Source organism: Zosterops lateralis, assembly GCF_965231275.1.
Source record: "Zosterops lateralis genome assembly, chromosome: 2".
NCBI lineage: Eukaryota > Metazoa > Chordata > Aves > Passeriformes > Zosteropidae > Zosterops > Zosterops lateralis.
The window spans coordinates 14,278,188-14,292,509 of record NC_139763.1 but is presented as its reverse complement, the minus strand read 5'-3'; the positions used below and the strand labels follow the sequence as shown (position 1 = coordinate 14,292,509).

The window sequence follows — 14,322 nt, the reverse complement described above, 5'->3', positions numbered from 1 at the left end:
GATTTTCTCTCTCATTTAGAGATACGTGGGAATATCTTTACTAAAGGACGTAAACATTATGCAAAGTGCATACCTTGTGACTGCTCTTTTTTTTTCAACCTCACTGTATGCCTTTCAAATCACTGCCATTTCCTACAGCTCAAAACACCAGCACAAAGAAAAGAGCAGGGCCAACCAAAATAACTTTCTCTCTGAACTCACAGAGGCCATGACTGTTATTTTCTTATGAGCACTGGGACTGAGGAAAGCTTGATATTAAATTCAGTGCTACTAGAGTCAGATCATGTAAGACAGTAATCTATCAACACATTTTAGCAAGCTTAAATGTAAAGCTCATCTGATTCTGAGATCAGTGGGAGTACACAGATTGTTTAAGTGCTTTTTTCCACACCAGCCAGAGTGCTTAGCATGAGCAAATGGGTTTTCTTCATCCCCCTTTTAATGACATGACCTTGATAGGGAAGGGGTGTCAAACTCAAACAGCAGCACTGAGAAGAACAGGTTCTATCCTGCTTTCCACACTTTGGGAGGTATAAACAGAGAATGGCCACCATCAACGCCCTGTGAAAAGAAAAACAGGACAAGGGGATCTCATGCCCCACCAGGTCCATTTCCCCTTTAGGCAGACATTTAATACAATTTTTTTGTAATTCCATGTGGGGTTTTTATCTTCTTTTCTGTTAGAGCCAGGATTAAATGCTCGAGAGACAGTGTTCGTGTTCAGACTCAGATGTTTATTCTGATGTATAGTAGAGTCTCACAAGTTGTGAATTCTAGCTAACAAAGTGAAAAATGGCTCCTTCTCTATCTCTTTACAAGATCTTTTAAGCACAAACTGTCCAATTATGAAATGACACCTAAATTATTTTTACTTTTAACCCAATAATCAACCACCCGTGGTCCGCAATGTGGATTTTTCTACCCTAATTACAAATACCACCCAAACTCATGAAGAAGGAGGTGAAAAAGAAGGATTTAGCCTAGGCCCTAAATTCTCCATCTTGCTTTATATATATTACTATATTCTAAAATCTCAAAGTCTAAGTTTTCCAGTGAAAATATTTCCACCAATATCACCAAGTATGATTTTACACACTTCTATTCAAACTACACATCCATAATGCCAGTGCTATCACTCAGTTTTGGAAGTTTTTTCCATAGCCTCAGATTAAATGTAATGTTTTCTTGAGGGTCAGTGCCTTTCAGTAGAGAAAGACTAAAATTCTCAGCTTCCAGGGTTCCAACAATTCCACACATGCTGACCAAGGCTGGTAAATATGCAGGTGTTTTGTTCCCATAGTCATCAGAGGGCTGTTTCAGAGCCTTACACTTCTGTCCCTCAGTAATCTTCAATCCCTTCCTTCAGGTGGGCAAATGTGCCCAAGGAAGATCATTACTGTGGCAGTAAGGATATGAGTGGCAGGACCCTAACTTGCAGAACTTAGACTGGAACTTAAAGGCAAATACCACAAGAGATGGGAAAGAAAAGGAGACCTTTCTGGGGAGAAGTCAGAGCTTTAGAAGAAAGGAACACTAAAATCATAGGTTAAGAAGTCCAAGCACACCTGCAAGATCTTGTTTCTCCCACTCCTGTGAATTTTTTCAAGACACGATGTATAATCACAGGTGCCTTGCTAATTCTTTTTTTCTTTTACAGAGCCTTTATTCTTTGAAAATGGCCTTTTCTTTCAGCATTTTCTTTTGCCTCTGCTTTTTACAGGCCTGTTTTGTATCATTTGAAGAAAAAAAAAAAAAAAAGAGAGAAATTGTACTGTCCATGCTGGCACAGGTATCACACCATCCTGAAGCTTTTATCACAAATCATCTGCAGAGACAGGCTGCAATGCAGACATTCCTGACATTGTCAGTCTGGAGAAGAACTTTTACTGGACCCCCAGTTTTCCCAGAGGATGGCATCCACAGTGCTCAAAGCACAAAAGGTCAACACTTTTGTTAAGGGACAGCTCCAGCTCTTTCACACCCTTATTTTTAAGGACCCTGAGTAAATTTAATTGATACACTTGACCGATGACCTGACCTGTCCCTGTCCAATAGGTATGTCTAATTCAACCAGAAATTGTGCTGCAAAGCCTTAACCAAGTGCTTGTCACAGCCTACTTACTGTCTTCAAAATCTTGTTATTAAATGCACTGTGAAATTACATTCTATCTATGCTTATCTGTGACATATGTAATTGTTTTGTAATATGAGCCACAATCTACTCAGCATTGAGAAAAATGACCTCTCACACGGCAAACTTGAACCAAGGCACCTGGGCACAAAGGTGATCACAGGGCTGGAGCATCCCTTCTGTAAGCATTGAGATTATTCAGCCTGGAGAAGAGAAGGCTCCAGGGAGACCTTAGAGCAGCCTTACAGTACCCAAAAGGGGCTTATAAGAAAGATGGGGACAACATTTTAGCAGGGCCTATTGTGATGGGACAGGGATGGTAATGGTTTTGAATCACAAAACAGTAGATTAACACTAAAGAATTTTTTTACAGTGAGGGTGGCAAAACTTTGGCACGGGTTGGTGGAAGCCCCAACCCTGGAAACACTCAAAGTCAGGCTGGACAGGGCTCTGAGCAACCTTATGTAGCTGAAAAAAACCTCTGCCATTGGAGGGGTATTAGAACAGATTATCTTTTAAGGTCTGTTCCAACCCAAACCATTTTGTGACTCTGTGAATTAGGACACTTAAACAGTCACCATGTGCACTACATGGTGCCCATTCAGAGTTGCTGGCCAGCTGGCAGAAATGCTGTTTTGGGCCCGAGGCAGTGCCCCTTGTCCACATTCCCCGTGCTCATGAGGCCAGAACGCACCAGCCGCACTTGGCACAGCCGGGTATGACCGCCAGCCGTGCCCACAGAACCCCCGCTGCCACAGATAACAGATGATAGCGGATGGGAAACCTCTCACAATCATCGTTTCCTTCTGCAATCACACACATGAACTTTTCTCCTCTTTCCCTACACACGTACAGAATTCCCCGTTTCCTCCGAGGCCGCAGCCCCCTCAGCACTTCCCGCCCTCAGAGCCCGGCCCCGGGACTGCGCTGGGCCTGGGGGGCCGTGCCAGGCTGCGGCTCCTGTGCCGGGCCCGGGGTAGCTGTGCTCTGGCCCAGAGGTGGCTGATCTGCCCCGGGGTGTCTGTGTCGGGCCCCGGGGTGTCTGTGTCGGGCCCCGGGGTGTCTGTGTCGGGCCCCGGGGTGTCTGTGTCGGGCCCCGGGGTGGCTGTGTCGGGCCCCGGGGTGTCTGTGTCGGGCCCGGGTGGCTGTGCCACGCTGCGGTTCCTCTGCCGGGCCCGGCGTGGCGGTGCCGGCCTGGCTCAGCCCCTCAGGCCCCGGCCGGGCCATGCGGCGGGAGTGTGCGGGCCAAGCTCCTCCCCGTGGCCGCCGCCCCTCGCCTGGCCGCGCCGCGGGGACGTGCAGTGGCTCGGCGGGACATGGAGGCGGGTGGCGGGGGCCCCGCGGTGCTGGTGCTGGTGCTGCTGCTGGCGGCGGCGCTGGGAGCCCAGGCGGAGGCGGAGGAGCCGCGGCCGGCGCGGCAGCGCGGGGACGAGCAGTGCCATTACTACGCGGGCGGGCAGGTGTACCCCGGGGAGGCCGCCCGGCTGCCCGTCTCCGACCACTCGCTGCACCTCAGCCAGGCCAAGAGTAGGTGCCGGGGCCCGGGGGAGCGGCGGGGCCGGGGCGGGCCGTGCCCCCGGGGCTGCGGAACGGGGCGGCGGCGGCGGCAGCGCCACGTCAGGCGGAGCGGGGGCTCCCCGAGCCCGGCCCGGCCCCGCACGGCTCCGGGGAGGCTCCGGGGCGGCCTCGGCCGGCGGGGACAGGGAGGGAGCGGGGAGGGCCGACCGGCCCCGCCAGCTCCTGCCAGACCCGTGTTCCCATCGTGGGCACCGCCGCCGTCTCTCAGACTGTGGTTCCAGAAATGGCGAGCGAGTTCGGGGAAGCGCTCCAAGGGACACACAGCAATGTTTTGTGCTCTCGCTGCCATCAGAAACAATGAACGGGCGCCTCTGGTAACCCTCTGCCACGCTCTGGGTTTGCCGCTGGGTTTGTGCCCCTGCTCTGTTGCCATTTAAATGCTTTCCATGGCAGACGTGGGGACAAACACCGCAAATCGCGTCGCGGTGAGATGTTCAGGGACACCCGCTCAAAGTCCCGTCCTGCAGGGCAGAGAGTACAGACAGATCACACAGAAATAACCTTCCCTGTGAGAATTTACAGCTTGTATATCCTTTTCCTGTGCTGAGCCAGGGCGTACGTTCTGTTTAAAACGTTTGGAAGCAGATGCTACCAAAGGAAAAAAAAAATGAAACAGCAGCCAACATATTTGTAACCAGTATGTGTAGGCTTTTGTCCCTTTGCAATGTAAGTTATTACAGAAGACAGATGTTTGCAACTGCAAAAACAATTAATTTAGAAAGGAGTCAAGATATGCAGTATTTTGTGTAGTACCTTTTCTTTCTCCCTCCTAATCTCAAGGTCCTTGTTATACATCCTTGCTAAATATATTCTGCAGCTGTGGGTTGTCTAAGAAAAGGAGAGGCAAACAATTCAGGCACCGTCCAGATAATTTTCAAGATTCCATATATTTTTCTCAGAAGCTTTTACCTAGTTTGCTGGAAATGCATGTCAATGTCCTTGACATGGCAAGTGTATTCAGATCACCTTGTCATTCCAGTATACCCCATCCTTTGTCTCAGAATTCACAGTGGTATGAAAATAGTACCTGGCAGATTAATTTTTAATATTTTAAATTCAAGGTTAATCCCTTCTGATAGGAATAGTAAATATATTTCATGCTTTTCAACTGGATTTTTTTTAAACATGGCTGCCTTGAAGTTAAAATTTGCTTAGGACTTGTAATTTAATAAACATATGCTGCATTTTTAGGAATTTGTCTGTGAATACATTGTGGCATGTAATTTTTGTGGACCAGAATTCCAGACAGGTTTCCATGGCTAAAACGTAGGAAAGTGAATTTGAACTATCTTGTGCTGCTGGTTCCCAACAGCTGTTTTGTTCCCTAACAGAACAATGCAAGTATCTGAAATATTAAAGAGCTTTCCCCCTTCAGTCCAGCAGGTGCCTTGAGCTGGCAGTGCACACAGGTTTGTTCAGTATGCCCAGATAAGATTTGTGTTTCCTTGATTATCAGTGATCAGCAGGGCTCATGGGCACAAGTTGGTCAAATTATTTACTTTGTATGTGTAGTAAAGACTTCATTTTTTCATCATTCTGTACCCCCCTGTTTAGAGCTGGAAAGCAGTTTTATCTCGGAACTGTGCTGCAGGTTGTTTTTCAAGCAACAGGAAGAACAGCTGTCCTTGGACACTTGGTTTGAACACAGGTGTTATATTCTGACTTTTAATTCAGCATTCTTTGCATTTCAGTCTCCAAGCCAGCACCTTACTGGGAGGGAACAGCAGTCATTAATGGAGAGTTTAAAGAGCTGAAGTTAACAGATTATGAAGGAAAATATCTTGTCTTCTTCTTCTATCCTCTTGACTTGTAAGTAAAAGCACTGTGGGCGTACCAAGACTGAGTGCAACTACACTAGATTCATAATTCATTAATTCTTCTCTTTTTTTGAGGTCTTGTATTTTTGTTTGGTAAGACTTTGGGAGAGAAGAAAGGAGTGACAGAAGAAAATAAATTCTTTGCATTTGTTTTATCATCACGCATTGGTAAAATTGCAACACAATCTTTGTCCTAATAACTGTGTCCACTAATTTGTGTCTCCACACAAAACAAACAACTTTGTAGTTACCCAGTTAGGCAGACTTCTGTTCTGTTTCATGCTGTAAATCAGTGCTGCAAGTAGAAGAAAGCATCCCATCTACTTTTCCTAGAGTGTATATAGTGTATCCCAGAGGTGGCATTTTCCCTTTAAGCTCATCCCATAACATCCTAAGAGCACTCAACATTAACCTCCTTTGTTTAGAATGCAGTAACTTCACTGATTGAGTGAAAACATCTCTGCTTTTTGAGGGACAATCCTATTCTTTTCCACAAATGAAGATAAGAGGACAGAGATGCATAACTACTTCTAATATTACAGCATCATTAGCTTTACTACTTTAGTTGTTCTGTAATAGCAAAAGTTGAAGACAAATTCATTAAATCTTGCATACATGCACAGTAACAACAAATTATAGTATCATCCTCTGAAAAAATTGGCTTATAATGCTTAAATTCAGCCACATTTGTAAAGTCTAAAAGAAAGTAACTGTACAAGCTCTGAATCCAGATTGTAAAATAAGCTGTAGATTTATAGTCTTCAGATACAATCCATTTGTTACTAAGCTGGAGTCTGAGGGTGGAGGATTTGTCAGGCAGCATTTTGGTTAAATACTTGAAGAAGCAATAAAAATAAGCAAAAGCTGAAATAATTTGTGATAAATACACCATTTTAAGTTAGGCAGAGAATTTACTGGCTTTCTCGTGAAATTTTGACTTTTATCTTGTCTTATATCATCTAGTACGTTTGTCTGCCCAACTGAGATAATTGCCTTCAGTGACCGAATTGAAGAATTCAGAGCAATAAATACTGAAGTAGTAGCATGTTCTGTGGACTCAAAATTCACTCACTTAGCATGGTATGTATCTTCCTCTTGTCTTTCACTAAACATTATTCATAGTTCCAACTCAGCAAAAGAACAGCACTCCCCAAATTTTTAGCCTGTGTAGGTATATCATAATGTGTGAAAATGTGATGCTATTGCCACAAATGTTTAAAATAAATTTTAACCCTAGTGTGTGAAATTACCTTTATTTTTTTAAGCTTGTTTAGTGTGTATTGCTTGCAATATGTCATGTCTCAGTCCAAAAAATACTACAAATACAAAAAGAAAATATTAATGAAACTATCAGTAGATGCTTCACATTGTCCCAGTTCATGATCATGATGGCATAAAGTAAATGCAACTGCTAAGAAAAAAGTCATTATTAACAGGTGTGGGCAAAATCTGTAAAAGATCTACTGAACATTTTGTTCAAACCACAAGTACTATTCATCTCCTTTGTGTGCAGAACAGAAAAAATGACACTTGGACTAAATCCTTCTGTCCATACTGATGTAGTTTGTGATTTCTGACTTGTGTAGGGAATATAAATCTGTATGAGAAATACATCTATATGTCCTTTCCTTCAAAGGATTAATACTCCTCGTAAACAAGGAGGACTTGGACCAATGAAGATTCCCCTTCTTTCTGATCTGACACACCAGATTTCAAAGGATTATGGAGTGTATCTGGAAGATCAAGGACACACACTTAGGTATTTCACTGGGTTGCACTTTGGTTGGGTTTTTGCTGGGGTAATACTTACTGCCTTATATTTAAAGAAGAATTTGAAATTTTTCTTTTAGAGCAGCTTTTACTTGGGATTTTATGGTGAGTAGCAAATATTGAAGAACACAAAAAATATAGTCATAATGAGTCAGAAAAGGGGTCAATGTTAATATTCTGTTTAACAGCAGGCATCAGTTACCTTGGGCAGGGCAAATATGCAGGATCCCCTGGAACTGCAGTTGCTCAAGGACCTCCCAGGTCCAAGTCAAGACTAAGGTTACCTAAAGAGATACATTTGCCTAAAACTGAATAGTTTCTTTTGGGATCCCTGTAATGCCCTAGCATCTGCAGCATCCCCTGGCAGGGCCTGTCAGAGCTTAGTTCTACGTTCTACAAAGAAGAATCTTTTTTGTTTGTTTTAACTGGAGCTCGGCATATGTCCTGATAACCAGGTAAAGAATAATAAGTTACTGGTGTTGAGTATTATATGTTGTTTGAAAATACCAAATTCCTCCTATCCAGCAGACATAAAATAGTGCATGAAAGCACCACTATCATTAATTGTTTTCTAACCCACACACACTTTTTTTTTCCCCCACAGAGGCCTTTTCATTATTGACAATAAGAGAATCCTTCGACAGATCACAATGAATGACCTTCCTGTTGGGAGATCAGTGGATGAAACTCTTCGTTTAGTACAAGCATTCCAGTACACAGACAAACATGGAGAAGGTGCTCTTTTAAATATTGCCATACTGAAGATTTTTTACGTAGCCTGGAAGTGTATTAGCTGTTTGGAGGAAAGATGCTCATTAGCATTAAGGACTGGCCTCATACAGTGACTGAAGTGGTTTGATTGCCCTGCTTGATTCCATGGTCCCAGGTCCCTAGGTTGTTTCTAGAATAGTAATTTACATTTTGCTTCACATCCATGAGAATGAGAGTATAAAGCATTCCTTAGTCTGATTTTTGGCATTATGTACCATGTGTCACAAGCATAAATTTGTATAAAATATGAGGCTGTGAAGAATGAAGCCAAATATTTCAGTACATTTTTGCATACCAAAATAATGGAGATGCAGGCCATCCTTGTCCTGTGCCATTCAGTGAGAACCTCTGAGAAGTAGTTGAGAGTGTTTCATGTCAAGATACATGGTGATACTGTGGAAATTATAGTACCATTACCTGTGTTGTCTGTATAAGTGCTGTGTGATCATCCTTCCCCAACAAGGAAATTTTACTGTCTTCAGATAATTACTTTGTGTCAAGATTCCTTATTCATCCAGTTCAAGCATAGGGTGAACTTTTTCACATTTCTTTAAATAATTTATTTGAAGATTTGTTTAAATATGAATGCACATTTAACAGCTTGACTTCCAGTTCAACTCCATGTTGCCAGGCATTTGAAAGTACCTTTATATGAAGGTACAAATCATTATTCTGCTGTACAGATGTGAAAAAACACATGCTGATACTTAGGCTATGCAGTCTGACTAAGGAAATTTACCCACATTTAGTTACAAAGCCAGCTTACAGACTGTTGATTTGCAGTGTTTCCAGAATACCACATTTTTTCCCAGCTTTTACATTAATGTTGAGGAGAGCCTCTGTAGACACCTCATTGGTTTCTTTGCACAGAATAACAGTTCTCCACAATTCCTACTGGTATGTGGGGCATTTTGTCTGTCAGCATGTCTTAAAGCAGTGTAATATGACATAACTGCTTGAGCTGAAGCCTCAGAGGGAGAGCTCTGAACAGATGAGAGCTTTACCCCAGAATATGCAGCTGTACAGATGGTCCCAGGGCTCCCAGCCACACTGTGAGAAGCACATGCTGCAATCCCTTTGCTCCTAAGCAAGGCTACAAATAAAATTAGTCTCTTGTGGAATCTTTCATCTGATCTCTTTGCTGAAAAACACCCCTGGTTTTGGTTTTAAAGAAAGAAGTGAAGGTTTCTGTATAGTCACCTGAATTTTATTGCAAAACTTCTGTTTTAGTAGAATAGGTGTTCATTCTCAGATACTGCTTTGCCAGTACTTCGTGTAGAAGGGCACAAGAATTAAACTAAGGCATAGGTATCCATCCAGAGATCTGCACTTTTCAGGTAACAGAAGTGGTGGGTGGTGTCAGGTATAAACTGCTAGGTCACCATGCCATGTGTAAAGAAAATTGCACATTTAATAGTTTCACATATTGACATGTGACACTTTATGGTGTTTCACTTCAAGGTCAGAAAGAGAATATTGAGGACACAAAAGTCTGTGTGTGTAAAAATACTTCAGCTAACTTTGTTCCTTTTTTTTTTTTCAGTTTGCCCTGCTGGTTGGAAACCTGGCAGTGAAACAGTAAGTCACTGTTTATATTAACATGCATGTAGTACTAACAAGCACTCAGTTACCATTTCTACTAGAGACAAATCCAAAATCTTAGCAACTTTCAGTGACAAGGTATGAGTAATGTCACATTATTCAACTTAGACCATTTGGATTACTATTGATTTCATTAGGGGATTGTTTCCCTCACACTGGACATGTTCTAGTTGTTTCAAACTCTTGGTGTGTGAACAAAATTGATCAGCAGTGAGTTTGTGATCAAGAACTTCTTCTTGTTAACACCTGATAAGGGAAAGTACAAAACTCTTGAGTTTGTTGTGTCTTCTTGGTTATTCGTCCATATAAATTCTTGGTAGTTCTTACTGCAGATCCTGGCCACTACACAAAGAAAAAGAAAGATAGAAGTTCCCAGGCTGCTGTGGAATGTGCCAGAGCCAGTGCCACTATCAGCACTCCAGCAGGGAGCACTGCTTTGCTGTGCAATTGCCCTCCCTTCTTTGTTACTCCTGGGCTCTGTTTGACTGGAGACAGAGGAGCCAGAGTTCACATAAACACTCACTGAACTTGTTTCTGTTCCCTGGCCCAGAGTGAGCCTCAGCAGAATAATGAAACTTTCACCAGAGGTCTGAGCTGCCTCGTTCAGATGAGATCACTGTCACTTACTTGAGCATGTGGCTTCCTTCTGGACCATCTGCTGATGACAGAGCACTGTTGTTAAAGACCTGGCTCAACAAAAACCAGATCCCAGCAGCCTCTAAGCAGTTAGTGAACATTGTACTTGATAGTAAAAAACAGTGGAATGTTAAACCATGTTTTTTTGCTGGATGTGAAAGTTTCCTAGGATGACTTGAGGCTGGGAATCAATTTTTTCATGCTAGCAGAGGAGTGTCATAACGGGGGAAGCTGGATATTAAGACTATGAAATGAAAGAGGGCTGGCTGGCTGGCCCTACATTCATATTTTGCTGCTGAAAACTTCTGCCCTCCATAGCTAGGATCACCTAGATAACATGACATTGATATATTTTCTAAAAAACAGTCTTATAATGCTGATAGTAACAGCTCCAAAACTGCCAGTTTTATAATCTAAAGCAATACATAAGCATTCTCCATCTCCTCTGTGCAAAAGATGCAGACAATAGCAGAGTAGTTGAAAAAGCCTTTCTCAAAGATGTAGTCATGCCTTCTAAATGTGTTTGATTTAATTAGATCAAACCAGAGGAAGCCATGAGAGTGTGGTGGCCAAGGGAAGAATTGTAAGTAAATTCTAAGCCTCTAGATTACAGGTACTAATTTATCAAAATATCTTGCTTTTGGGGCAAGCTGTCCAAATTCTTCCTTTGGTAGGCTGCACTCTCTCATACCTCAATCAGTTGGATCTCCCTGCTACTCCTGTTAGGTACCTTTAGAGATGAACAGTAATCTAGTACCAAATCAACTGATAAATTACTCTTCAGTGTTGTTAGTGATTTCGTAGTAGCACCTTACTGTGAAATACTGTGCTGTTCTGGCTTTATCATTTGCTATGTTTTTGTGGCTTTGGTTTTTGACTAATATTTTCATCTTCTTTCTTGCACAGATAATTCCAGATCCAGCTGGAAAACTGAAGTATTTTGATAAACTGAACTGAGGCTCGCTTCTGTTGAATTAAATAGGTCACATTCAACTTAATTTTTGCCAATAAAATTTCATTAATTTTGGTACTTTTGTGAGTTTGATTAATATGTAATGGCAGCAAAACATTAAAGGGCTCATTGTTTAAACAGAAGTCTAACCTGTGTGAAGCACAGGTACCTCATTAGTTATCAGAGAATATTCTTATGAAATACGTGTTACCTCTTTAGGTTTTATTTAGATGCTCAGTCTTCCCCAAGTCCACTTAGATCTTGGGCTTAGATTCATGAGTTTTGCTATTACTAGATTTCTTAATTTCTGCAAAAATCCTGTGTGTTTGGTCACATTCTAGAAACTACAGCAAGAAAAGAGCCACTTGGTTATTGTACATTTGTTTGTAGTCCAGAGGCAATAGCAGCTAACTTAAAAGCCAAGAATAAGTTAAAGATGCTGAATTAAATTTCCAGTCTGTGTAAAGCTTGAAAACATTTTTCTACTACTAAGAACATACCCTACACTATATAAATCAGTACATCTGCTCTGAAAAAAGCACAGCTCTAGTAGTTCATGTGATTCAAGGGCTGAACCAGTAAATTTTTCTATGCTTGGATTTGTAGTGTATTTACTGATAAGATTGATTCTGTTTCACACTTTCAGTTTTATCCCTGTCCCTACACTGTTAACAGATGGATGTGGGGGATAGTGTCCTGTGCCAATCTATTCCCTAACTGTGGCTCCTAGTTTTAAGGGAGTAGTTGTAGTCTTTCCCAAGTACTGACATGTTATCATCAGAAACTTGCGGCTGATGGATGTGAATTCTTTCAAGGGAAAACAACGTCTCCATGTAAGACATACTTGTGTGCACTGGAGCACCCTTTCCTGAGGATGTCATCTTGCTTCTTCCCACCTCTTTCTCTTTTTCACGTGGTATTCTAGAGTCTGTGCAACTGGAAAAACAGTAACTGAAATGTGTGTCAGCTCTTCACCAGGGTCATCCTTGAAAAGGCAACAGGCACCTTCCATCTCCAATCTGCACCACTGCATTATTACTCTTGGTTGTATCCCACATGCCTGAGAACTCTCCTCCCCTTCCCTCACCAGACCATACAATTCCCTGCCCTATACTGACACTTCACTACAGTTCTGCAGAACTAGGCCAGGACTCGCATTTGCACTGTGAAGTAACAGGATTTTGTGGACTTGGGTGAGTATTGAGCAGCTCTCCATGTTAGTCACTGCAGACACAGAGCAGAAACAGCTGCTCCACTTGACTTCAGCTCTGATGCAAATAACACCTACACGAGGGGCAGAGGGAACCACAGGCAGAGCAAGTAGAGCTCCACTGAGCCTCAGCCTCCCTGTTCCTGTGAGGTCTGGGGAAAGGAGTCCCTCATCCCATCTAGAGGGAAACAGAGGCAGAATGGGAACTGATGCCTGGAGGAGGCTGACCTGGAAGAGACTAGAAAGTGCCAAGAGAACAAAGTAGGTATTCATAGTAGATATTCATCAAAAGGCCTTTAAGGGTACACCCTGGGCAGCACAAGAGCCAGGCCAGGGCTGCACCCAAGATGGACCTAAAATGGTCACAAAATGGATGACCAGTCACAAGGTCTCACACTTTTATAAGCTTGGATCTATTTGCATATTGGAGTTAATTGTCCAATTACAGCTTCAGATAAGGGATGGTGTAGGGATTTGTTTTTTTGGTTTTTTGGGTTTTTTTTAATGCCATTCAATGGGGATAAAAAGGGAAATAGGGAAATAGTCCTTAGGCAAAGACTTGAGTTGCCATGTGATTGTACATACTTGAAATGAACAAATGACAAAGTGGTCTGTTCTTCCAGTACTCCATGTGAGGTTTGAAATAGTGGAAAACTTAAATTTCATACATCTCTGCTTTCCCAAGCCTCAAGATATATTCGGGGCCTCTCTTGGAAGTACATAAAATGCAGATGCCATTGTAAGCCTGTCTTCAACAGAAAAAGCAAAAATGCTCCTGCAAAGCAAGTAATGACTAATAATGAGACAGTCTTCAACTTCCTCTGCTATTTTGGGCAAGCCTCCCACACCCCTCTACTCCCCCCTCAGCTGTAAACTATATATGGTGGTGAGGTCTGCAGATGAAAGCCACATCTCCAAGCAGGATGGATCTAGCTGAGACCTGGATGTCACTTCCAGAAGTATTGAAGAAGCATCAATTCAGATAATAATAATGGCACATATTTTTGATGTTATTAGCTGATGTAGCCTCTGCAGCCTTCCTGGGTTATGCCCACTCCTTGCCCACAAAAACCTCTTCCTCTGCAAACTCAAGTATATCCAAAAAATAAACACCACGTTGCTGGGAGCCTGTCCTGGTATTAGGTTTGTGTTGGACTCGATGTTACAGGTATTTTCCAACCTGCCAATGCCCAGCAGGGCCTCCAGCCTCATGGACAGGAGCCCTGCAGGGATGAGGATCTCTGCTGGCAGAGAATTTTGTGTATTTTGTGTACAGGTTTGCTCATCCAACCACATCCTCCAAAAAAGGAGTCCCTAATTTCTCTTTCATGAAAGCTAAGTATTTTACCCTTTTATTTTCCTGTTAGCTTGTGCCTAGCCCAGGAAGAAATTATCTCTCCCATGCCTAATTAAGAATGCATTCAGAGCAGGATCAGCAATCAAACCAGTGTCATCAAAGGCTGGACTGAATGCGCAGTAAAACCAATTGAGCATGGTGTGAGTTTAGAGCAGGTTTCTGAACTAAAACTATTGCTCAATGGCCCACATTGCACCAGCTCCTGCAAACTTCTTTCCAGAAGAAAAACAATGTGTGAAAAACAATCTGTACAATGTGACATGGCTTTAAAATCTGACATGGCTGTAAAGGAAAGGTGCATATTTGAAAAAGGCCTATCAGAAGCTGTCTAATGAAATTTGAATAGTTTTAGTAGCTTTTTAACCACAGAAAAATAAAAACATTTGAAACAAGGCACTCCTTTGTGCACTGAGTTCAGCCAATCCCACAGAAATCTCCTTTTACATCACTATTAAGTGAGAGGGTAAGGGGAGGCAATCCTGCTCCTCCTCACTGTAT

The 14,322-nt window shown here is 42.6% G+C and overlaps 1 protein-coding gene across 2 annotated transcripts; it reads left to right on the top strand.

The window, feature by feature from the left end:
• Positions 1 to 3,422: 3,422 nt before the first annotated feature.
• On the top strand, positions 3,423 to 11,335 carry PRDX4 (peroxiredoxin 4). 2 transcript variants are annotated; one of them, XM_083854614.1, is made up of 8 exons: positions 3,423 to 3,658; positions 5,401 to 5,518; positions 6,490 to 6,606; positions 7,163 to 7,285; positions 7,901 to 8,031; positions 9,611 to 9,645; positions 10,842 to 10,888; positions 11,212 to 11,335. In XM_083854614.1, exons 1-8 carry the CDS (start codon positions 3,448 to 3,450, stop codon positions 11,213 to 11,215), a joined length of 786 nt encoding a protein of 261 aa, XP_083710740.1. In that variant the 5' UTR covers positions 3,423 to 3,447; the 3' UTR covers positions 11,216 to 11,335. The 2 variants fall into 2 exon arrangements, with proteins under 2 accessions (XP_083710740.1, XP_083710739.1); XM_083854613.1 differs by lacking the exon at positions 10,842 to 10,888.
• Positions 11,336 to 14,322: the final 2,987 nt, after the last annotated feature.

Coding starts and splice junctions, on each gene's coding strand:
- PRDX4 (XM_083854613.1), top strand. CDS start 3,448: ATGGAGGCGGGTGGCGGGGGCCCCGCGGTGCTGGTGCTGGTGCTGCTG. Junction 5,519..6,489: donor TTCTTCTATCCTCTTGACTT/GTAAGTAAAAGC, acceptor TATATCATCTAG/TACGTTTGTCTGCCCAACTG. Junction 9,646..11,211: donor GGAAACCTGGCAGTGAAACA/GTAAGTCACTGT, acceptor TTTCTTGCACAG/ATAATTCCAGATCCAGCTGG.